Source organism: Lonchura striata, chromosome 1A, assembly GCF_050655825.1.
Source record: "Lonchura striata isolate lonStrDom1 chromosome 1A, ASM5065582v1, whole genome shotgun sequence".
NCBI lineage: Eukaryota > Metazoa > Chordata > Aves > Passeriformes > Estrildidae > Lonchura > Lonchura striata.
In genome coordinates, this window is record NC_140741.1 from 15,486,817 (window position 1) to 15,511,458 (window position 24,642).

At 37.4% G+C, this 24,642-nt stretch overlaps 1 protein-coding gene across 18 annotated transcripts in view; it reads left to right on the forward strand.

Moving 5' to 3' along the window:
• Window positions 1-24,642, forward strand: part of ERC1 (ELKS/RAB6-interacting/CAST family member 1) — a 275,891-nt gene that overhangs the window by 53,769 nt on the left and 197,480 nt on the right. For 12 of the 18 annotated variants that reach the window (XR_014951966.1, XR_014951968.1, XR_014951967.1 and 9 more), the window contains exons 3-7: window positions 5,582-5,998; window positions 17,391-17,465; window positions 19,461-19,616; window positions 21,352-21,435; window positions 23,972-24,139. Coding sequence is in view for 12 of the 18 variants with exons in the window: in XM_077783291.2 (XP_077639417.1) it covers window positions 5,582-5,998; window positions 17,391-17,465; window positions 19,461-19,616; window positions 21,352-21,435; window positions 23,972-24,139 (900 nt within the window). In the remaining 6 variants the exon portion in view is untranslated. The remainder of the gene's footprint in view (window positions 1-5,581; window positions 5,999-17,390; window positions 17,466-19,460; window positions 19,617-21,351; window positions 21,436-23,971; window positions 24,140-24,642) is intronic. The other 6 variants (XR_014951970.1, XR_014951965.1, XR_014951969.1 and 3 more) reach the window with 1 other exon arrangement.

Genomic DNA, 24,642 nt, shown 5'->3' on the forward strand with positions numbered 1-24,642 from the left:
GAGATGAGATTACCCTAAGCAGGAAATAGACTTAACATTAGTTAGAATGTGAAGGTTGCTAAGGAGTCTCTTGGCTAATTTGAACAAAGCCCCTGACACTCTTCCTTTTATGACACAGACACGTGAGGAATGCAAAGTTGAATTTTAAAAGTCAGTCAATATTCAGATATTTGTGCAAAGCAGAAACTCTCACAGTCCTTTCTGTAAGAATAACTTGTTAGAGATCCACCTAAGAACATCCGTATTGCTTCCTGACTGGAGCCTCCTTTGAGTCATATGAAGATGAGTAAGAGCTTGAACCTCTCTTCCAGGTGGAAGCTTTCACGCCACTAAATATTCTAGTAGGACCTGTCTTTTTCCCTGTCCTTATCACTACCCTACATTCTGCTGCTCACAATTGAGTCTTCAGTGTTCTCCCAGTGTCAGAGAAATTTTTAAGTGGTCTGAGTTTTGCAGAATGTAACAATACTTCCCCACCTAATTGTGACACATTTTTGTGACACTGTCACATAATTGCATGTTATGTTTTTCCCTTGTTTCAGGGAAAGAGTACGTTCTGTTTCTTTTTGCTGATTTTTTCAGGCTTCTCTTGAACATACTGTATTTTTTCTTGGTGTTCAAAAATGAAAGTAATTTTCTTGGTTTAACCTACTTAGAATTTAAATAGAGGAGTTTAAGGGGAACTTAACTATGGAAGTGTTTGTTGGCTAGGTGCCTTGCTTGCATTGCAGAACCCAGAGGTCTAATTTAGGCATTTAGACTTCTTGAATAAATTATGGGATAAGTTGTATGTCTGATTACAGCAGTTACACAAACAGAATCTGCAGTATGAATAATCTAAATCAGGCATCCAAACCCAAATGAACAAATGCATATTGGAATATTAAACACTGTAGCTTGGTAGGTCAAGCTCTGTCTTGTAGAGATGAGTTTGGAAATCCTTTCTTTAAAAAGCATATCACAATTTAATCCTCTCTTTCAAAATCATGGTAGTAGCAGTGGCTGCCTCCTTTTGATCTAAAATGCAGGGTTAGAATACAAGTCTTGACTGTAGAATATCAATTAAATTTCTTTTCCTGACTGAGAAAGTTAAAATGCACATCCCCCACTTCCTTTGGAATGGTGAGATGATAAACATTTAAGTTATTGGATGTAGTACTATTCAGGTCTTTCTGTTCTTATGTGTTCTACCAATTTGAATAAGAAGCTGTGCTCTCTTTAATACTTTCTGTCATGTCTACTGAATCTTTAAATATTTTATGCAAAAAGGAAAAGCTCCAGCAGAGAGAGATTAAAAGAGCTGCCTGCAGCTCTCAGCAGTACAGCTGTAGGTGCATTGCATTACCCTGAGACTGCAACAGCAGGACAGTTTTGGGAACCAATACCAGGCACTTCTCCATCATGGCTTGTACTCCTACTGTAGGCTGGACACTAACCAGTCTGCCAAGGTGTGGGAAATGCCAGTTTGAGTCCTGGTAGCTGGAGGCAAAGATTGAATAGTATTCTGCTACTTAGAGATGTGAATTTTGGGCTGCTGGATAAAAGTCAGACTCTGTCTCTATGCAGAACCTGGCTGGTAAGTTGACCTGTGTAAGTAATGCAGGCAGAGGAACTCCTGGTGTAAGAGGTTGTGTTTACACCATGTCCTTTTAGGACATGATTTGAGCTGATCCTGAAGGTGCTTAACTCTGTCAAGAGAAAAATTTGTTGGACAAAACCATAACTAGAGAATATCTTTGTGATTTTTACGTGTAGTTATGATTTGTAGTGAGGCTTAAAGACTAGTTTTCATTACTTGAAAAAAAAACAGGGAATCCTCAAGATTTGAGATATGAGCAATAAATTTCAGGCAAATACAGATTCACAAGAATTGCTTTGACTTTAATTACATTGCCTGCATGAAACTGTTTCACAAAAGCATGATTATTACTTACTTGGTAGAGTATGTCATATTGAAGCTCAGTGGTATTAAAAGTTAATATTAAAATTGTTTTTGCATGTTTATTTCTAGGTAAGACTATTTCAACAGTATTTTTCAATTTTCTTGAGATCTCTACTCCGGTGTTAGAAATTAAGTATCAGTGGCTAGTGTTGCACAAACTTGGAAAATATTTTGCCTTTCTAGGATAGTTGCTGATTTAAAACTGAAGTCTGAAAAATGGATGAGATGCTAGTAAAGCTTGCCTGCTCCTTCAGGGGGAAAATGATGTTTTCTTTGACATTACATAGAAGACAATAAATTTTAACTGAAAATGTAGTTTAGTTATGATGCCAGCTAGTAAAGAATATCGTTCTATTATTCTGAGAATCATACACAATTTTTGGATAGTAGAGAAAATAACCCATTTTGCATGTTGGAAAAGAGTGGGTGTCAGAACCCACTCTTAGCATAGAATAATTTTGTATGGCATGTTTTTCACTTACCTTTCACATAATCAAGTTTGTTCTCAACTGAGCAGCAGTTCAGAGAACAGTAGGAGTTATTCCTAAGCTCAGCTCTAACTTTTCCACTAACTCCACCTCTTCATTTTTCCTGGGAAACTGAATTACAGGCAGTTGCTGACCAATGGTCAGGTATTCCAAACTCCCTTGTCTTTATTTCAGTGATATGGATATTAGTAAATCCTGATAGTCACTGCTATTAATTTTATTTTTCCACATCATGCATTTGAACCATAGAATAGATTTTGGTTCAGTGAGCCAAAAGTTCCATGGAGGCATTTCCATGTTTAGGGGAAATAATTTCTGTGGGTCTGAGACATAATTTTTGTCTATGTAACCTGAAGTGACATTTTACAGCAGATCAGATGGTAAAAATGTAAGAATTTGGTTTGGTGATTTAGGCCATTGATGTTTATAAATAATCCAAGTTTGATTCCAAGACAACATTGAGTAGAGGAAATAATTTCATTTAATCGATGGTGTGGTTGTTCAGAAGAAGCTCTTTTCTCGCCTGGGAGAAAGGAAATGCTGAAGTGGCAGTGTGTGGAGAGCCAGGTGGACGTATGTGGGAATTTGTTTGTTATCTGGAGGAACAACACACAGCTGGGCTGTGAATAAGTAGGGCTTCTCAAATAGAAATGGAATTAACTAATGTGTGGAATTGTAAAGTTATATCTGGTGGGGTAGCTGTTTAATTTTAACAAAATTTGAGGACATTAACTCACTACTGCTGTTGTAGTCATACTGACTATTGATGGGGTATAGGTACAGATGAGGCAAATGTTTTAATGAGTACGTCAGGTTTTTTCTTACAGCTCAACCAAATTACATTCATTGAACAGATGTAGTAGCTTTGATTGCCTGCCTATAGTGCCTCAGTTTCAAGGTTTGGACGTGGTTTTGGCATTCTCACTTTGTCATTTCTCCAAACCACAGTCAATAACTGAACGTTGAGATCTTTAATTAAAAAGAAAGTGATTTCTGAAAACATTTTGGAAATCCATGTTAATTTTCTTCAGATATTTTTTCATCTCTTAATTGAAAATAAATCTGAGCATCCACCAGTATATAAATATAATGTACCAGAGTAATTATTTGTTCTCTCACCTAATATATCTGTGCTGTGTTGTCACACAGATTCTATAACCTGAAATGTAGTTGTAGATTAACCAAATTACTAACTGCCAGGTATTGTGGTTATTGAAGTAGAAGAAAAGGTGATTACAGCATCTTAAACCAACCACAGAGCTTTGCATTTAAGCTGATTTTAGTTTATGCTGATGCTGTAAAGGATGTTTCCATTTTCTTCTCTGCCAGCTCTTTGGCAGCATCTGCCACCCCTGCTTTGCACAGAATCAGGACTGATGTAGCCACACTGACAACTCAGTTTGAGATCTGGCTGCTAAGACGTTTTGTTCGGTTTTTGCTGGGGCTGATTTTCAGCCATCAGGTAAAGTTTAGATCCTGTTATCAGTGCCAACCACCTAAGGAAGGACAAACAGCAAGACTGTTCCCTTTAGTGGCAGTGTGGCCTTAGGTGAGCTGACAGTGTAACAGCAATTTTGGTTGTGAAAAGCTGCTCTTAGGCCATAGCACAAATAGGGGGGAAGCACTTGGTCTAAAATACTGACTTCTGCAAAGAAAATGGGTTTGGAATGCCTTTTATGCACCATTCTGTACAACCAAACTAACCCTTTGTGTTTCTAAAGCAGATAAAAGGTAATTAACTCTGCTATAAATACTATCTGCTGTCTTTTCATACAATCACAGTGTGCTTGAGGTTGGTGGGAGATCAGCTGGTCCAACCCCTCTGCTCAAGCAAGGCCACTTAGAGCCTGCTGCCCAGGGCCATGCCCAGACAGCTTTTTAACATCTTCAAGGCACTTTACATAAGAATTTTGATAAGCATATTCTTGGAGTAATGCTTAAACCCAAATCTTCATAGTTTCTCTTTTTACAAATACTTGAGTAAAATTAAGTACTTGGATTTATAGAAAGCATTGATTTTGCACCGTCTTTGCATTTTAGACCTCACTAGTGTGTCTCTGCATTAAGCTTGATCATGGAATATAACTTTTTCTAGTATTTTAGCCTAGTGAATACCTGGAATAGCTGTATTGCAGACACTGTTTTTTGTAATATAAATGTAGACCCCAGGGATCGGTGCATCCGACTTATTCACACTCAGACTAAAGTGTAAGCATGTCTGCCTCACTTAAGGGAGAAGAGATGTTTCATTCAGTGTGCATCTCATTTGTAGTAATCAAATCTTTGTGCAGTGTCTATACTTGTCTGTTATGGCTTGATACTTCCGTCTTGCAGAGAAGAAAAAACTTATTTATCAAATTTTAAACAAAGACATTTTTGTAGGCAAACTGCTTCTTCTGTATTGTCCCATTATATTAACCCACTGTATTTAGTCATTGAGACAGGATTTATTGTCTTGCACAACAAATTACTGCTGATAATTTGACTTCATATTCCTGTTTGTGAGGTGGTACCTTCTCTTCTGTGCTAAAATCCTCATGCATTAAATTTTATGATGTGACGCTTTTCCCTGTGCAGCATTTATCCAGTTTTCTATAGTTGTGTTTCTTCATTACAAGCTGAAGTTTCTTCTCCAAATCAAATGGGAAATCTGCTAGGTGTAGAGTTACTGCTGAAGACTTGGGAGCCTTCACAGGTGATTATGTTTTGTGGGTGATATGTAAATTCTAATAGCATTGTGCCCCTCTGCTTTGCCAAGATAGTAATTCTATAGTAGTTCTGGGTCTTCTTCTAAATAACTGTTCTATAGGGGAAGTGAACATTTGGAAGGGTACTAACACAGGTTGCTGAAAGCTGCTGGCATTTTCCTGTTTGAAACAGTCACTCTCTCAAGTTGTTGCAAGTGGAAGAGTCACTCAAGCAAGAGTCTTCTAAATGTTAAGCAACCTCTACCAGGCATAGAAGGAAGAACTTGACCTTTCTGTAGAATAGCCCAGTTCCACCTCAATTCTGCTTTAAGAAAACATTGTTGGTCTGTTGGCACGGTGGTTTCCTCTTGGTTGGTGGTTCAGGAGGTCTGATGTGGCTCATACTGTTGTCTGTATTTCTCCAGTGGGGGGAATCCTCTGATTTGATTTACTTGTTCTTTCAGCATATGCAGATGACTATCCAGGCTCTCCAAGATGAGCTGCGGATCCAGCGGGACCTGAACCAATTGTTCCAGCAGGACAGCAGCAGCAGGACCAGTGAGCCCTTCGTGGCAGAGCTGACAGAGGAGAACTTCCAGCGGCTGCACGCGGAGCACGAGCGCCAGGCCAAGGAGCTGTTCCTGCTACGGAAAACCTTGGAGGAGATGGAGCTGCGCATTGAGACACAGAAACAGACCTTAAATGCACGTGATGAGTCCATCAAAAAGCTGCTGGAGATGCTGCAGAGTAAAGGTCTGTCAGCAAAAGCCACTGAGGAAGACCATGAGCGGACACGACGGTTGGCTGAGGCAGAGATGCACGTGCACCATTTGGAAAGCCTTCTTGAACAGAAGGAAAAAGAAAACAACATGCTGAGAGAGGTGAGTGACCAAACATATCTCCAATCTTAAACTGCCCTCTGTCTCCTATCCATTTCACAGTTGTAAGGAAAGAATCTTCCATCCTCTCTATAAGCTGCATTTTACATTAGATTCAATAGAATTTGCCCATATTTTAAAACTTCTTTATGGCTTCTTTGTATGTACCTTTTGGGGTTTTTGGTGTGGGCCCTGCTTTGCCTGTAGTCTCCGTTGGAAACTGGAGATGCATTGTCCCAATGCCTGTAAAATGAATTATGAATCCTTCTGTTCTATTGTAGTTAGAGAGAAAGTAGCTACCTGTATTTAGGTGAGAGCAGAGAGAGAAATCTTTGCAACAGTAATGGATGATTGCTCAACAGTTTCCATGGTAACAGTCATCTTGCTGTGAAGGGTATTTGATAAAACTGTTAGCTGCCCTGGATGCACAGCCAAAAAAGAGATTTCTTAAAGGGACACTGCTGCACACATAGTAATGCCTTCTCACCATCCTCCTTAAAACAGAAAACTATTGTTATGTCTGTATTGTACCATAAAAGAGTACAGTGGCAGACATTCTACACTATTAATAATTTTAAACTAATTATAATAATATATAGTTTATATAGAATACAAATATTTTAGTAAAATGAAGGAAACTAAATGAAAGAAAATGAGTTATTGTGTAGCCAGTGTCGTTACATTTTTTGATATTATTAAATGCATTATCCTCTTGTCAATCAGCCTCCTAAAGTAATAGAATATTAACTTCTAAAAGGCTGGTAATTCAACATGGATTGTGTAGATGCACAGATAAATATGTGTATACATGGATTCACTAGTGCTAAGATTCTGTATAAAGATTATTTTGCATCTGTCGACTGAAGGCATGAATAGATAGCTATCCATGTATGAATCTAATGACCTGTTCCGCACATTGGTATCTATCTCATGGTTCAGCATTTTTTGGAAAGCTCTATTGGTATAAAAGAATTAAGGTCCCTCTCTAAGAAGTCAAGAAAGCAAGGCCTGGAAGAGTTTTTTGAGATGAGTGTATGCAGCACATAAATACTTCTTAATACCTCTTATTCATATGTTTCCAGGGCCTGACCCGTAGTGCCTGTGGTCTTGCAAGCATTTATATAAGAAAGCTGGAGCCCATTGCATTTCTGAGCCAGATTTAGGCCAGATTTATTTTTTTAGAGCAGTAATCTCTTGAGTGTCTGGAGTGAAGATAATATGATTCCAGAGTTTCTGCACTACAGTTTTTCCTTTATTTAGCAACCAATGATAATTCTGTTCCAATTCTTGTAACTATTTCAGGAAGAGACTCAAATGGCTTCCATTTGTTTCTGCTCTAAGTCCAGCAACATAAATGAAAAGCTGGCAGGAGCTGTGCAATTTTTGAGTAATGCGGTTGCGTTTGTTCCTGCTGCGGATGAGTGGATGTTGTGAGATAGATAAGAATTCTTGTTTCATTCATGCATATTTGGAAATCATCAGTCATTTAAATACTAGTTTTTATGGTAAAAGACTTCCTAGAGGAGGTAGAGATGACCTATTGACTTGAAAGTGCAAATGTGATTTATCAAATGCTTTAAAATTAATTACTCCTTGCTGCTTACCCGGCCCTGATTCACTGAGAAGCATGAGCTGAGCATAATGTAATTTGTAGCTCAAACCATGGATATTATGTGGGATCCAGCTGTGAAGCTGAGCATCCTTGTAGCCTCAAAAATGCGGTGCCATATTTTCTCTTTATGGAACTGGGTGACAACGGGAATGGTTTTGTTTTTACCTGTGTGTTAACCTTGAGCTCTGAGCAAGGCTGAGCTAAGTGACCTCAGACTTATCTGCAGCAAACTCAAGTCTCAGGCCTGGGGCTCTGGCAAGCTGGAGAAAATCAGAGGAACTTGCAGCTGACTGCATCTGACTGCCTGAGCACCCAGATGCTCTGCAGGATGTGTTTCACAGCTGCTGTCCATATTTCACACTTGGAAGTTGTCTCTCCTAGGTGTGTCACCTGTTAGGTGTGTCACCTGTTAGGTGTGTCGCCATCACCCTCCTCAGCTGACCTTCTGTTATGTTCATCTGTATTTCCATAGTTGTAGGTTATTTTAGCCCTTTGCTGTCCCAGATACTAATGATGGAATTTTTGAGCTGCTTTGAAGAAATGATGGTTCTATATGTAGCATTCCCAGTATCTGGAAAGGCATGCTAAACTCTTCTTTAAATACTGCTGTTAAAGGAAGCATTAGTATCTCAAAGGGATTCTTAAGAGTGTGGAAGGTCAGTTTATATTTCATGTCCTAACACAGTAAAAAATTTTAATAGCAGTCTTGACCATCTTAGCAAAATAAGTTCTGAGATGTACACTAGTGCTGTTTCTGACTCTGCAACGGTGTTAGATTTCTGATAGGATATTTGCTGGAAATAATATTAAAGATCTACATCTTGAAGCAGAAGGGTGTCCCTCAGTTTTCTGACTTCGAAACCTACATGTAATTCAAAGTGTGATGTTGGCACTCAAGGTCATCAGAAAATTTTTCAGGCAGGCAGTGCAGCTACAGTGGCCAGCAGTATGACCTTGAAAATTAAAACGTTGAGAATTGATTTCTTCAGCTTTTGCTATTGCTGTTACTGTACTAAAGATTGCATTATTTTTCTAAGGAAAATAAATTCTAAGAGAGGTCAGAGTTGTGGTTATGATATGATTATAACTGTGTGCCGCTCACCATTTTATGCTGTTATATCCATTCCAAATTATCCCTTTTTCTAGGCTGAAAAATCTAGTGATGCTTAATTGTTCCTCATATAAAAGACATCACATATTTTTGTTCATCTCCCAGAGCACTGCCTCAGTCTCCCAAATCCAGATTATAAAATGGATTCTCCAACAGCTCCTGAGAGGTATCTCCATAAGCAATTTGACTCTCTTGGGCTTTTCCCAATTGCCCTGACTTCTGAGGATCTCAAGAAATTATTCATCTAAGTCCATGGGAAAGTTACTGTATCAGGCATAGGATGTATTCAGCAAATGACAGAGAGGACAATATCTCATTAACACAAATAGTTAAATGTCTCATTAAACATTAGAATGCCCTGACTGCAGCAGATAACAGTGTGGCTGCATCACATTCCTCTACCCTGGAAAAGAAGCTTAAGCTTTATAGTTTATTAAAAGATGGCTGCTATTTTGAATACCCTTCTTCAGTCTTTGTAACAATTACTGTTGTTGGTATTCTAGACTTAACTTTCAAAATAAAAATTATTTTCATACCAGGAAGAAATATTTGATGAAATCCAGCAGCTGGACTACAGCTTCCAGAATAGCTCCCAAATTGCATTAATTGCTGCCTCTATGCTTCAGACTTGCCTGTTGCAGAATTTTCAGTGGTGGTCCATAGCTGCAAAAATAACAAAGCTTGCTTGGTTTTTTTGACATCCTCCCTGTGCCCTGCTCCCCAAAGTGCTAGATGCACTGATTAGAAATGGATTTTTCTCAGTTACACAGATTAATAACCCAAATATCAGTGCAGCTTAGGGCAGAATATGCTGTGACTGCATCATTACCTGGTGTCCCAAACACTTGGAGTACTATGGGCAGACTAAGATTTGTAAGGACAGTCCAACAAGGACTGCATATGGATGGCTGACCACAACCATTTATTTGGTAACAGAAAGAAGGCTGTTTATCCTGAGGTTTTTTTTCTTCAGAAGACAGTTCTGGAGTCAAGGCTTGCATGTTACAGTAGTGTGGAATGAGGGAAGAACTGACAGGAGCTTTATCCTTTGTGTCCAGAAACCATTTGGTAGTAAATTAAGTTTTGACTTTAATTTTATTTTTTTTTTAAGTAATTGGGCCCATTCAAACAAGATAGATTTTTATTCCATCTGAGTACAAAACTGAATGAAGGAGTGAGGGATATAGCGCTCAACAAATAAGGAGGTTTTGTATGTAGAACAGACACTGAAATGGCTGGTTCTTGAGGGCACTCATCCACAATGAGCTTAAGGAAAGAAGCTGTGGCAGAAAAAGCTATTATTTCTTTTGTTAAGTGTTTGTTGAAATGGCAACCCCACAAAATGCTGTTTGTGAACTGCATCACACTTCCTTAGGATGGCCTTATTGCGAGGACTGACCTTTCTTTGTGGCTGTTTGGAGTCAAATTGGGCATTCTATCCTAGGAATTAGCACTAAATGTCTTGGAGCCCTCCTTTCTCTGTCTCCCCATGGGGCAGAGGTCTGGCAGAGCAGCAGGTGGGCACACCAGGCTATCACACAGGTGTATTTAGCCTTAGATTAGCAAAACTTGGTCCTGTGGTGGCCAGAGAGCAGCAGCAAGGAGCTCAGAGCAGGGAATGGAGGGATGTGGCATCAAAATGCCCCATCAGAGCCCTGCTGAGCTGTGCCCAGTGGAGGGAGCTTGGTTCCCTTGTCTGACTGGATTTTAATGAGCTGTGACAAGTTTTGCAAACAAATTATTTTTCCGTGGGTGTGTTAAAATTCTTACTCTTTTCTGCTCCAGGCTCAGAGGAGGATTGAGAAATTTTAATTGGAGCAATTAGAGGTAACTCAAAGAAAACTTTTGTCCCATGCCAAGATTTTGCCACATAAATAAGATACTTCAAGAGAGAAGTTTTGTTTTGCAGGAGTAGATAAATTCAGTAACTGTAACTCTTATTACCATCAGATTAGGGGATATATTTCTGATGAGGTAAAAAATAAAGTTTCTGCTTTTTTATTGCTTCTTCATGCTTTTGACCTTTTAGAAGCAAATGGCAATGGAAGAAGTGATTTCAATCAAGATAATTTAAATAATTACATCTTTATTAGAATTGCTTGTTTACTCTGCAGGTAGTTTCAAAAAATACAGAGGTTTTGTAGGTCAAAATTTTAGAAAACAGGCTATTGCAACTTGAATGTATGGATAATGTATTTTTATGCATTTGAATTTTTTAAAATACCATTTTAGTTTGGAATATTCTGTATGTCACCTTAGGTAAGAATGACAGTTAAAAATAATCAAACATATATGAAACTATTTTCAGCTTTCCTCAGTACAGAGGTTGGTGGCTTCATAATTCTTCAAAAATTGAAAAAAATAGGTTGTAAAAGAATGTATTTGTTTTTTTATTTTTCCAGATGACAAAAAAAATCTGAAACAGCTTATTCTAGCACAGCAAATTTGTGATTTTTGTACAGTAGTTAAATAATGTGTGGGTATTAAGTAAATGGAAAAAAGCAGCACTCCAGTTATCTGTCAGGAGGCTTTTTCTGTATTGTAATTATGGTTTCATCAAAGTGAAACAATTTATAGAATTTCAGTAGGTTTCTTCATGTGCTTTTTCTAGCATGGGGGGTAAATTATTTAATTACTGTACTTATTTCAAAGCAATTTTTTTCCATTTGAATGGGCTATTCTTCATCATACAGGAGAATTTCTTACTATTTCATTTTAGCACTTCCTTACATTTCACATAGGATTTTTAAAATATGTGAAACAATGCATAAATCTGTCTGGGGATTAAGGGTTTAATATGCTTAAACTTCAATGTCTTTTGATGTTTTGTTACTTTAGAAGCTTTTCTTAGTCAGTGCATGTTACATGATTTGTTTTGTTTACAAATTGCCTCTTAGGTATGTTTTCCTTGGAGATGGTCATATTATCCTGCACTTTTTTTTTCAATAGAAGTGAGATTTGTGGAGGTTTGTTTCCACAAATGTCAAACTTTGTAGTGGAAGAACAAAAACCTAAAAATAGCATAAACAAGCTGGAACCTAATTTAAGTACAAAATTAGAGCTTTTGCACCTTAAATAAGAGGAAAGAGAAAAAAAAATAATACTAGCACACATGTAAATTAAGTTCTACAGGATTAAGATTTTAATTTTTAATTGACTTTTCTTCAGCTTTTGAATTCACACTTCTGTAGTCAGATTTCAACACAATGACTTGCTACTTTTCAACTAATTGGATGGTTTGAATTAGTTCTCATCTTACCTTGCTTTTACTCTAATTCGAAAGTTTTGAAGGATTTTGCTTTTGTTTCCTGCTGATTGAAATACTGAGATGAGCAGGAAGCTGTGCTTTAATTTTCACTTTAGGTGATGCCTTACTTAACAAACTTAAGTGTCCTAATATCTGAGGTTTTAATTGGATTTAGAAATAATCTTCTCAATGGATTAATACAATTGCAAAACAGAGATGAGTTTCTTTAGCCAGGGGTAGCTGAGCTTCAAAGCAACTGACACCTTTCATTATCAATATGTGTGCAATTGCCAGCACATCTTTCAAAGTTATGTTCTTTATGAATACAGTCACTTTATTTTTTTCAGGGAATTATGTTGATTGGGTTGGCAAATGCAGGAAATGACAAGTGGAAAAATGCAGAAATAATTTCCGAAGGAACTGCCATGATTACTGCTTCCAGACTTGTATAACTATATAATTTTAGTAGCAAAAACTCTAATAGCAATGAAATCAATTCTAGAGGACTCTTACATGTTCTTTTTTCAGTTCGTTTTTACATCTTGCTGAAATAGAAGTTAAAAATACTGGTATGGAGCACTGTTTGAAAAAAAGACCATAAAAAATCCTGAAACTAAGCAATTGTGATACTATCCAGTCACCTTCTGGCACCAGGTAGTAAAGATATTTATATAAATGAGTCATGCAGATTAAAGGGCTCTCCCACAGGTTACTTCACGCAACCTTCTGCTCAAACCAACAATTTAAGCGGTGGGGGATTCCACAGCATCTCTGGGCACCTGCTCCAGCATTTGGTTGTTCTCCTAGTAAAATCTTTTTCATATTAGCAGGTTTAAATTTTCAGTGCTGCAAATTCTGCCTGTTGCCTATCATCCTTCCACTTCTCAGAAGAGTTTAGTTTCCATCATCTCTACAGCCTCCAGTTCATTTTAGGAGGCATCAAGTTTCTCCCCCAGCCTTTTCTTCTCAGCTGAGCAAACACTTTTCTCTCACTCTCTCCCCTTCCATTGTGTGTCTGGCAGACTGTTCAGATTTTCAGTGCCTTTCTTGTACTGGGGAGCCCAAAAGTGGGCACAATGCTCCAGCAATGGTCTCACAAGGGCTGCACACAGGGACTATCTGCTTCCCACCTCCTGCTTCTGCACTCTTGCTCACTCTCACTCAGCCCAGGATGCAGTTGGAGTGGTTTGGGGGTTTTTCCACATCGAGGGTACTTAGCTTGATCCAATTCATGTCTTCCCCAAATTCCATGTATCTGTAAGCTGCTGAGAGTGCTGCCTGTCCCATTGTTCAGATAATTCACGATGGCACTGAGGGCTGTCAGGGGGAAGCTGCTGCCTACTGGACCCTGCACTGCTCATCAGCACCAGGCTTTGAGCCTGACAACCCAGCTCATTTGCCACCTGCTTTGTTAACCACTTACCCAGCGTGTGGCTCACAAATTTGCCTCCAGGCATGTTTGGAGGCCTTGAGACATGGAACACCCATTGTCCCCCACTTAGCCACAAAGATAGGTAGAAGAAAATCAGGTTAGTCAGGTATGATTTGTCCTTCTACACACCTAAAGACCTATTTTATCTTCTATAGCTACTAAATAATTTTCTAATTAACAATGATCATTAATACTGAGGTGATGGATGCTCCTGAAACTTTCCTTTTTTTTTGTAACATTTGCATTTTATTATAATTAATTTGAGCTAGGTTGCTAAAATCTAGGTAGGCAGAAAAGCCATCTGAGAGACTAAACTTTAAGTACAATAGCTGTAACATTCATTTAGTAAGGTCTGGAGGATAAGGTTAGAGACTAAAACCAGTTTTTACTCAAAACTCTTCAGTCCAATGAATGATGCAAAGATCCAGCACAAGACATCATAATTGATTACTCAAAGATATGGATAGTACAGTTAAGATTTAAAAAAAAACAGAACCATGACTGTTTTTAATTACACATCATGTTTTTAAGCGATTTTTTAAAAAACTAAATTAACGTATGAAATGGCATGTTTTAGTTACTCTCTGTGTGGAATGTGCTGCCTGATAATGCAAGTTTGGCAGGAGATGGAAGACATGTCCTTTATGGCTTTGGAACCCGCTTGTCTTGTGGCTACTGAGAGATAAGTTGCTGTATTTTTAAGCATATAGCCTCCTCCACTATAGAAACACAATTGCTTGAAAGTGCACCTTCACATTTGTTCTGAATCCTGTGCAAAATCAGACATAGGAGCAACTGGGGGAATAACAGTGGCCAGGTTATGAAGGAGGAAAAGGTTTGGACTAAATTCAAATCTCATTTTTATGTACTTGTGTATAATTTACAGTGATAATACTGCTCAGTATAGAAGACTCCTTCATTTCTAAACTATATTCTCTAATTTTGAATTACTTTCAAAAAAAACCCCATGGACTTCATAACTATTTATGGTGTGTTCAAATCACTTTATCACAGCTATTCTTTACATATTCGGTGTTATCAGTATGTTTGATCAGCTGTTCTATGTAATTATGCTGACCAGAAAATTAGAGTATTGTTCCTCATAGGGCACTGTGGTGTTTTGCAGGACTGCTAGGCAGATATAATTATGATACACACCTTTAGCTCATATCTTTTTCTGTTGTAAATTTTCTTGAAAAGGAAGATAGATATTCTTAATTAAAAATAAAGATTAAATGTAAACCCCAAATCTGGAGAAGGTGCCTGCCTTGTTTAGAACTTCTGACTATTTGTAGCCTTCAGTTTCTAGTTATTGAATCTTAAAGATTTTTTTGGACAGAGCAACCCATTTTGGAATTTTGTTGCCTGTGAATGTACTTTAGAGTTGGAACCAATTTGCACCATAATTTTGTTTTTCCTTTTTGCTATTATTTTAAATGAAGCATTTATTGAATATATGAGAGCAATAAAAACATAAAAAGAGATTTATATAAGCCACCCCTGTTATAATAATTTAGTATGCACTGAAAGGTGCAAAGATGCTAAATTTTACTAACCTGTTAGGAAACAATAGCAGTTACATAAGAAAGTTCTTAATGTGTGAAAGTAAAGTAAAGAAAAGTCCTGTATTACTTTATCAGAATGGATAACTTGCAAGGAATGAAGGACTAAGTTTCTGTTTTTCTGATCCTAATATTTGTGTGAGGCCCTGTGTTTTTAACTATTGCGCCAAATCCTGTTTCACAGGTTCAAATTTTAATTTTCATCCATCTATGGGGTGTGTTCACAACAGAACTGAATACATCAGAGATATTATATATTCGTATTTTTCCATTCTGCTGCATGGATTCAGCCTGTATTTCATAATTGAGAAGGGGATCTGTGCACCACTTTCCTTCAGCAGCTGCTCTTCAGTCTGTGTTCCAGAGAGGCTCTATTTGCCTGTAGCTTTATTTTCAGGCTCTTCAGGATCACAGGCATGTTGCCAAAATTAAGCCCTTCCTGTGCAGTCAGGAGTTGGGAGGTGTTATTTTTCAGCAGGTTATGTCATCCAAATCACAGTGGAATTACTTAAGGCAATAGAAGTAGGACATTTCCTTTGCTGGAGTGCAGAGCATCACTTCAGATAGAGGAGATACAGGAATTTCTCAAGAAGGAGCTTAGAAGAATTTTCTCTTTGGGAAAACACTGAGCAATGGTGGAAGCAGATACTGTTGTGTCAGCATCTCTTTACAGACATGCAGTTCTCCTGTTATGTATTCCATCTATCCCATTTCCATAGTAGTAGCTGATTTTAAATTCTCAGGTCAGAAACAGTGCCTCTGCACAAGTGGAAATTACCTAACTACTAAAATAAAAATAATGCAGTGACCAGAATAGATTTATAGCATGTTAATTTTTGACCTTCTTATCCTTTGTTTTCTCAGTTGCCTAAAGTTCACAAGGGTTTGTTTTAATTTCTTTGAGTAAATCCATTTTGGGAATGCAGGTGCAGGTAAGTAGAATAATAATGGTACTGCTCCACTCTGGTGCCAGTAATAATTTTGCAGAGGCTTTCAAGTTTTCTGTTGACTCTAGGAGAAACAAATATATTTAGAGGGGTTTTCAGGTATTTTTTCAGGAGGACTTTTTTTTATTTCAGAGAATACCAATGTACACTGCAAACACACTTGTAAAAATAACTTCTCAGAAACTATAATACACAAATATAATATTTAAAATCAGAGAAACATTCTGTTGGATTCTCTTGTTATTACCATTCATGGGCATCAACTTATGCAAATGGTCTTATGCCAGACTTATGCAAGATTCTTGTGGCCCTTGTCATGTAACAACACATTTCAGTCTTGCTCACTTCAGAGCTGTGTAGGAACTTCACAGTCTTACAAACAGTGTATTCAGTATTTTTTGAAAGCACTGTGCAACTTTTTTGTCCAAATAATTAATTGTTTGCATTAATGGTTGCATGGATGACTGCTGTGCAAAATCTTAACTCTTCACAATGTGTGTAGAAATTACAAATTTGTGAATGGCTAATGGGATTTGTCTTTTAGGTGTTTGAGGGGAGTGGATAGATAAACTGCCTCTGTGGGCACATAACACAATTCATTGTTAGATTTACTGGCATTACAGTTTGTGCTCTGTTGGCACCAAAGTATTTTTCTGGTGTATAAGATTAACATTCTAGCAGAATTCATATTCCTGCAGTTAACATGAGAGTGTGCTGTAAGGACAATACTGTTTGAAGGCTAAGAGCGAAAGAGTGTTAATAGTTTCTACATTGATTCTCCTCTTTTTACACGTGTTGGCTTGAAACCTCAGCTTTATATAATAGACTAAGTTGTTTCTGCTTTCTGTAATTTTATCCCTTAGCAAGCAGTTTGATATTTCTGTGTATTTACATCAACAGAAATATCACATGGACTTTGTATCCTCCTGTCTGCATCCCCTGAGCCTCTAGAGCAATGTATTTTCAGCTGTGCTCAAGGCCAAGAGCCTTGAGAAAGGTTTTCATCCCATATAGTTAAATTTTGCCACTCTGGGGTAAAAAATGCTGGAAAAAGAGAGTTAACAACAGCTGCACCTTATAACTTATTGAAATAGAAACCACAGTGTTGCTGTTTGCAGTAAGCCTCTAGTCAAGTGCATTATGTGTATGTCTTCCATGAAAAACTATCAAGAGTTCAGATTAGTTTATCAAGCAGATGATGGAGCTTTGTAGTAGACACAGCTGTCATTTCAAGTTTATGTTGAGTAAGAGGGTAGACAAAAGTGCAGTTTGTGCTGTGCCTTTTTACCTGAGGCTTGGATTCTGTTGAATGAGTTTTTGGCAATCCTGTCTGTGATATGAAAAGTGATAAAATGAGTGAACTGACAACATCAGAAAGCAGCACTGAGTTATGCTTTGTATTAGAAAGAGAAGCTGCTAGTAATTATGTTTGTATAGTGGCCCTGCCATTAGTCTAAATCCTGCTTTCATTTCTGCTGGTACAGGAAATCCATCGTCGATTTGAGAACGCTCCCGACACAGCCAAGACAAAGGCTCTCCAGACTGTTATTGAGATGAAGGTAAATGATTTTTGTTTATGGGCAGCAGTAGAATTTGTTCTCTGGAAAATGGTGTTTCATATGAAAGGTGACTCTACCAAATACCATCTGCAAATAAGTATATTTTTATACTGTTTTATTATCTGTTATTGTTTTACTTGTTACTATTGATCACTGAAGAGACAGACACAGTAGAAACTTGTCTTCTGTCTGCCTGCAGCAGCCGTTACAGATTTCTTACAGTTATCCAAGAGTTCATTATATTACAATAATAGGAATGATAGGTTAATATGAAAGATTTGTGGGATTTTATGACGTGGATTCTTTACTTTTTATGTTATCAACATTTGAAGTACGGCTTTGCATTCTGTGTATTAGCAAAGTTAGCAAACTTGAAACCCACTTAAAGAATGGGTCATAGAGATAGAAATATGTCTGTATGCCATCATAAACCTAACTTTTCTAGATGAATTTGTGATTGAATTCTTAAGCCATTAGCGTAAGTATTTAATGGACTGATGGCAATTGGCCAAGAGCTCAGAAGCCATAATCAAGTGTGTGGTTTACACAGCTTTATGCAATCATATTTCATATTGTATTTCTCATAAAGTACATCAGACAGGATTTGGACAAATAGAGTTGAAAAATTGGAAACTGTCTTTGCAAGCTGTTCTTTTCCATTTTGTATCCCTCCTTTATATTTTATTTTCCTTCCTTTTTTCTCCTGCAACTTTTTCCATTCTGTATCAGTGTTTTCTTTATATCCCATCTTTCATTTGCTGTCACTCTTTTCTTAGTCATCTTTGTGGTCCATTGTAATGAAAACTAATTGACCATCTGGTAACATTAAGTGTCTTTACAATCAAAAGAGAAACACAGGTGCATTTCTGGGAAATTATGTGGGCACTGAAAGGAATTACTGTTGGTAATTTCAACATATCATTTCACCCTACTACCTCTAATTTTTTTGTTGCAAAAATCCATTTTACCAATTTCAACTTAAGTATCAAACATTAAGCAGGAAATCCAGTTAGATCTTCATAATGATGCTTTAAAAAAATCCCATTTCATGAATGAAAGCCTTTAAAAAAAATCTCATCTCATGAATAAAAAAAATCAGCTTTTTGTTTAGCTGTGCTTTACGTATCAGACAAAGAAAAAGTTAGAAAGGTTTTTTTTTGTGAAAGTCTGTAGTATAGTTTTAAATCAGACCTGTCTTTCAGGAAAGAGTAAATATTTTGGGGAAATGAAAAAAGAAAAAATAGATTATTTTAAGAGATGATAGTTCCTAAATACATATCCATGATCATGAGTATGCATGAAGCTCTCTGTGTTGTGTGAATCTGTTCTTGCTGTTCCTAACACAAAAGACTTCTGAAGAAACAGTAAACCAGGTACACTGAATTAATAGCTCTGATCATCCTGTAAAAGTATGAGGATAATGATAGATTGACTTCTTTGTTTTTCCACATGGCTACTTTGAACCCACTGAAATGTTTTATACATTGTACATATGAGCCAGAATCCTTTACTGCTTTATCCAGTCACGAATAGATTGTTGCACATTTTCCATGCTTATGGTGCTTTGCTGTTCCCCATTTGTGACCCCACTTAAATTAACTAGTGGCACAAACCCAGTTTCTTGCCATTCTTGCAGTCACATTTTGCAGTCCATTAAATTAGAATTAAATTTCTTATTGAAAATGCAAAATTTCCTCATGTACCTTCATTTATTAATTTATTTCTTTCTTTCATCCTCCATGATGTTTCTGCCCTGAACCGTGTTTTCTTTCTGTGCTATACTCTTGCTTTCCTTGGTAGGTAAAAACTAAATTGAAAAATGAGTATCTGAGTGCTTGTATGTAAGGAGTTGAACACTGATTTCTCCAAGAACTTCCTAGGTAAATTTCAAGGGCAGGTGATTTATTGGACATATATCTCCTTTTGTTTTGCTACAACAGTATGTTAACAAATCATTCAGCTGTATGTCTTCTAATTTCTTCTAATCACTACAAGGATTCAAAAATTTCTTCCATGGAGCGTGGCCTCCGGGATTTGGAAGAGGAGATTCAGATGCTGAAGTCAAACGGAGCCCTGAGCACAGAGGAGCGCGAGGAGGAAATGAAGCAAATGGAGGTGTACCGTAGCCATTCCAAATTCATGAAAAATAAGGTATTGAGAAAACAAGTGACAGCCCTGTGTTAAACTGAGCTGAGTGAACAGAGGAGAGAAATGTTCGTGCCTTTGTTAGGAGGTGTGGTCTGGGTTTCCTGTCAAAATGCTGGGAAACAGAATTGACTTAGTACCTGTCATGAAGCCAGTGAAATAACTTAAAAATATTTAAGAAAATTTTAAATTCCAATTTGAAAATATTATTATGGTGTTTCAGTAAGATCAATGGCTCAAGTTTTCCTTTTATTGTCTGTCACACCTGATTTCTCCTTCCTTTCCCCCCCTCTTTCCCCCTTCCTTTTTCTTCCCTTCCACTTCCAGTTTTATTTGGTCTGATGTCTTTCCAAAGGTAGTTTGTTGAAAAAAGGATATTTCTTTTTGCAGCTGTTGTTGTAATACCTGTTTGGCCTTTCCAATATGTAAAAGTTGAGAAGAGGGTGAACTGTCACAATAATGGTTTTCCATTACACTCTCCTTCCAACATTGGAGTCAGCATGAGAGCAGAGTCTACAACAGTGCTGGTGCTGACATTTATTTCTGTTGTTTGGAATACAGGACAAATACAGCAGTGAGAGATGTTGGTCTTCACATGTAAAGACAGACACTGGCTATTGACTTGTCTATAGGCAAAAGTCAATCCATTCTTTGTTTCTCAGTCTCTTAGTGGGTCCCAACATTCTTTAGTGAAGGTTCAGCCCTCTTGTACAGTAAATGTAAGTATATTGTGAACAGTCCTGCCTTTCTTAATTAGCTCATGTGTACTCCCTGCAAGCAGTATACAAACCCTGGAACAGAGGTTAAAAATTACTCTACTAGGTCCTGAACAATTGTAACCCACTGCATTTGTCCTACTTGAAATTACTGGTCAAAAAAAGAATGGTGGGAGAAGTGTCCTGGAGAAAGCAGCGTTACTTGCCCTGAAGTAGATACATGTACTGAGTATGTGTTCCTTCCTCTTGCCTCACACCAGTTCACTGAAACACCTTGAGATAACCACATCTGTTCTGACTTTTGCTCTTTATCCCACTGGGTTGCTTCTAGGAACTAAAGGGTACCTTGTTCAAACTAGAATTGGGGAGGAGATTAGAGCACCACTTCCTTCCATCTTTTTTTCTTTCTTTCCTTCTTTCATTGTTAGCAACTCCTCAATTTTCCCTTGTCCTCTCCCTCTGTGGATCTATAGATCTGTTCAGCTACTTGATTTCTCTTGTCTCCTGGTCTGCTCACTTATTTTCCTGCAGAAAATTTGTTCCTTTTTGGTATCTGTTTGCTCATGACTCATGGCCATCTCCTATCCTGACATCTTGCTGTCCTGCCTGGTTCTGTAATTGCACAGCATTTATTTTTTTAGAGTTGTATTGTATAAGTAATTTGTGGTTGTAGCTTGACAATTAATATTATTTCTCTTAAGCTGAAGTATGTCCTTTTCGTTGTCATTACTTCCTTATGAACTGCAGTTTCAAAACCCTTGGGGTAAGTGCCACATACTTGACATATGTAAACATAACCATAACTGTATATCTTCTGTTTCATAATTAAATTCTTGTCAGGCAGCCTATATGAAATTACACAGACATTAAACTTTTGAGAGGACATACTGAAGAATGGAAGAGAAAATGAGTGACCAGCATTGATCCTTCTGTTCAGTTCTTTGTCACTTTCAGTCAGGACTGAAACAGGCTGACTAGAAGTTGACAAATAATAAATACTTAAAAACATAACAATGTCGTGACAGGTAGAGCAACTGAAGGAAGAGCTAAGTGCCAAAGAGGCTCAAGGGGAGGACCTGAAAAAAAGAGTGGCTGGTCTCCAGACCGAGGTCTCTGCAGTAAGATCTCTCTTTTGTGTGCAGTGGCCATTCACTGGGGCTTGCTAGCTCTTCCTGGCTTTTTTCTCTTACCTTCTTCATGGCTTAATATAATAAGTAGAACTAACAACCTGCTCAGCCTTGTAGCTACCTTTTTGTTCACAAGGTTTTGGTGTCCATGAATAACATCACTCTCCAACTGAACATCTGTATTTGTTTTGTTGCTGTTTATTAATGGTATGAGCTGTTGGAGCAATAACCTACTCTTCTCTACTGAAGCAGATTTTCAAAAGCATTCAGCATTGATTCTGGAGACAGATTTTCAAAGAGATTTCCCTTCCCTAGTAAAAAAAGCTAATTTGAAAACTTGTGTTGAGCCCTCTTAACATTATTTCACAAAACATAATGAGATCTGGATGCTGAATGCTTTTAAACACATCGCTCAATTTTAGCAGCATGAATTTAGGTTATTCCTTTGCTTTGAAGTCAGAGTTTCACTCAAAAGAGTGAATATGGTATCATCAAGAAGAGAGATGTGAGCACTTGATGGTGTCTTTACGTCTCTTATAAGTGCGGATGGTGTGTGCTGCATTCTTACTAAAGAGTGTTGGCACATTGGCAGGGTGGGCTTGCAGCTCTGAAATGGGAGACAAGAATCTTGTCTTGAAAAAAGAATCTCATGGTGCTATTTGGGAATCTTCACATAATGAAGTGGGGTAACATATCTTCTGAAATAAGCCTGAAAACAATCTGGTTTTTTGAGGAAGTTTTACTCTGATTCAGGCTACCTACTAATTTAAAGTTTGTGTCATCTGAGATTTTTTTAAGGAGGCTTTTTTGTTTAGATACTCTAGAAAAGATAACCAGTGAATAATTCAGCTCTTTGCAGCAGTTGTTCTGTGTCTGGCAGTATTGTGCAACTGGTGGCTGACAGCAGAAATAGTGCAGCTGACATCAATACCTCTATGATGAATTAAAATAGGTGGCAGAATCATCCTCTGTGCATATTTGCTTTTAGTAAAAGAAGAAAAAAAAACCCAACCTAGCAGGTTTGAATTAAGTGAACAACAAACTATTGAGTAGTTCTATAAATTCATATATACCTTCTCAGTGTTCCATTTAATAAAATGAGTTTGAGAGATTTTTTGAGATGCATGTTCTCCTTCTTCCCCATTCTCTCATCTAATCTATTTCACACTGGAACAGAGGAGTCTTGGGTTACATGTTTTGGTACTATTTTAATACTCTTTGGTAAAGAGTTTTCTTCCTTTAATTGCCCATTTTTGAAACAGTGTTGTCAATATAAAACTGCATTTACCAAGCTTCTTTTTTCTCATTTATACCTTCCACAAATATATGCATTTATTCTAATAAAAAACTTTAAAAAATTATAAATTATAAATTATACTATTATTTTGTTCATGTGCTATGTTTCCAAACATGGACAGTGACTTGGACTTTTTTTTTATATTGTGATGTCCTTTAATTTCTGTTTTGAAGCAGTGGACAATGTACTTTTGGGGCTAAGGGATTTTTTTTTTTAATGACACAAACAGAATTGTTCAAGTTAAAAAAGACACTTAAGTTTTTAGAAAAATATCCACCTCTGCTATATAATATGTAGCAGTAAAATATTACTATTCTGTGAGATAGGAAACAAACCAGAAAATTGGTTACAAACTTGGACTTAAAACTACATTTAGACTTCTCTGTCATATTTTATTTTTTTCTCGGATTTAATAAAAATTGTCCTGAGTGATTTTATATAATATTAGATTAAATTAAGATTTTATATTATATCATTGCTTTGTTTTCCCATTTTTTACTGTTTTTTTTAAAATAAAAATCTAACGTACATTTGTTAAAATAAATTTTCATTTCTGTACTTATATAATTCACTATATTAAATTTAGGAAATCACTCTCAATGAAATGCAATTCCACAAACAGTTTTCATGTTGTCTTGATGAATATTTGCATCTGCTTTTTGAAGCTTCCACAAATTAAAGTGTGTTTCATAGAATAAAATGCTGGTTTTGTAAATGGTGGGGAAATTAAAGGTGTCTTCCCATCCTCTGTAAGCATGAGGCTGGATTGAGGTGAGGAGCTGGAGGACAACTTACTGATGTGACATTTCAGAGCAAACATTGTGCTGCTGAGAGCCCTGAGGGTGTCTCATCTGCTCTGATAGTACAGGCTAGGGGTACTTTGTCATTACAGTTCTGCTTCATCTCCATTGAAACCTTGTCCCTGTTATGTGTCTGGTTTGGTCAGTCCATTGGAAGATGAATAACAACAGACTGCTGCTATTAAAAAGAACCTCCCTTGAAAAATGGATGACATTGCTCTCCTCTTTTTTTCCTTTTATCCTTTGCTCGAGACACAAATTTTTGCCAGCTTTTCATTCAAGATAACTGAAGGCTTCATAGTTCGGTGGGACAATTTCAGAGTATCATACTGGTTGTTGATAGTTATGTATCTTTATAGTAATTTTTGTAAGGAAGGCATAAATTATTTTTCCCTTTGCCCATGCTTTCTGTGTTTTGCAGATTGGCCAGGTGAAGCAGGAGCTGTCACGCAAGGACACTGAGCTGCTGGCCCTGCAGACCAAGCTGGAGACCCTCACCAATCAGTTCTCTGACAGCAAGCAGCACATTGAAGTTCTCAAAGAGTCTCTTACAGCTAAAGAGCAAAGAGCTGCCATCCTGCAGACAGAGGTGAAGTGGGCAATTCTGTACTTGCTGACTGTGCACAGAGAAAGAGAGAAAACCCTTTATCTCGTCTGTTCTTAGGTTGTGCAATCCCATAGCTATCCAGTGCAGCGTGTTCTGAACACTTTGTATCTTTGATTATATGTTTGGTTCTCTAGGCCAGGGGACTGATCTAAAGACAAATATGTGTGCATAAGTGCTTGGCTGAATTAGAAGTTGCAATGTCTGAGCTGGGAGGATTTATTTTCAGTGACCTTGTAGCTAGAGGAGAGAAGAAAAAGGAAGATGATTCCAGTAGCAAACACTCGGCAGAGGCTTCACCACTGTTGTCAGAATGTCCAGGAACTCTTTGTAAGGCTGTGCTTGTACCTGAAATATGGACTTTCATGGTTTATGATGCATATTCCAAGGTAAAAGAAAAATATTTTCTAAACTGTGTTTTGATGACAAATGTTTAATAAAATTCCCATATTACACAAGACCCAGATAGTGAATGCATGCATTAATGA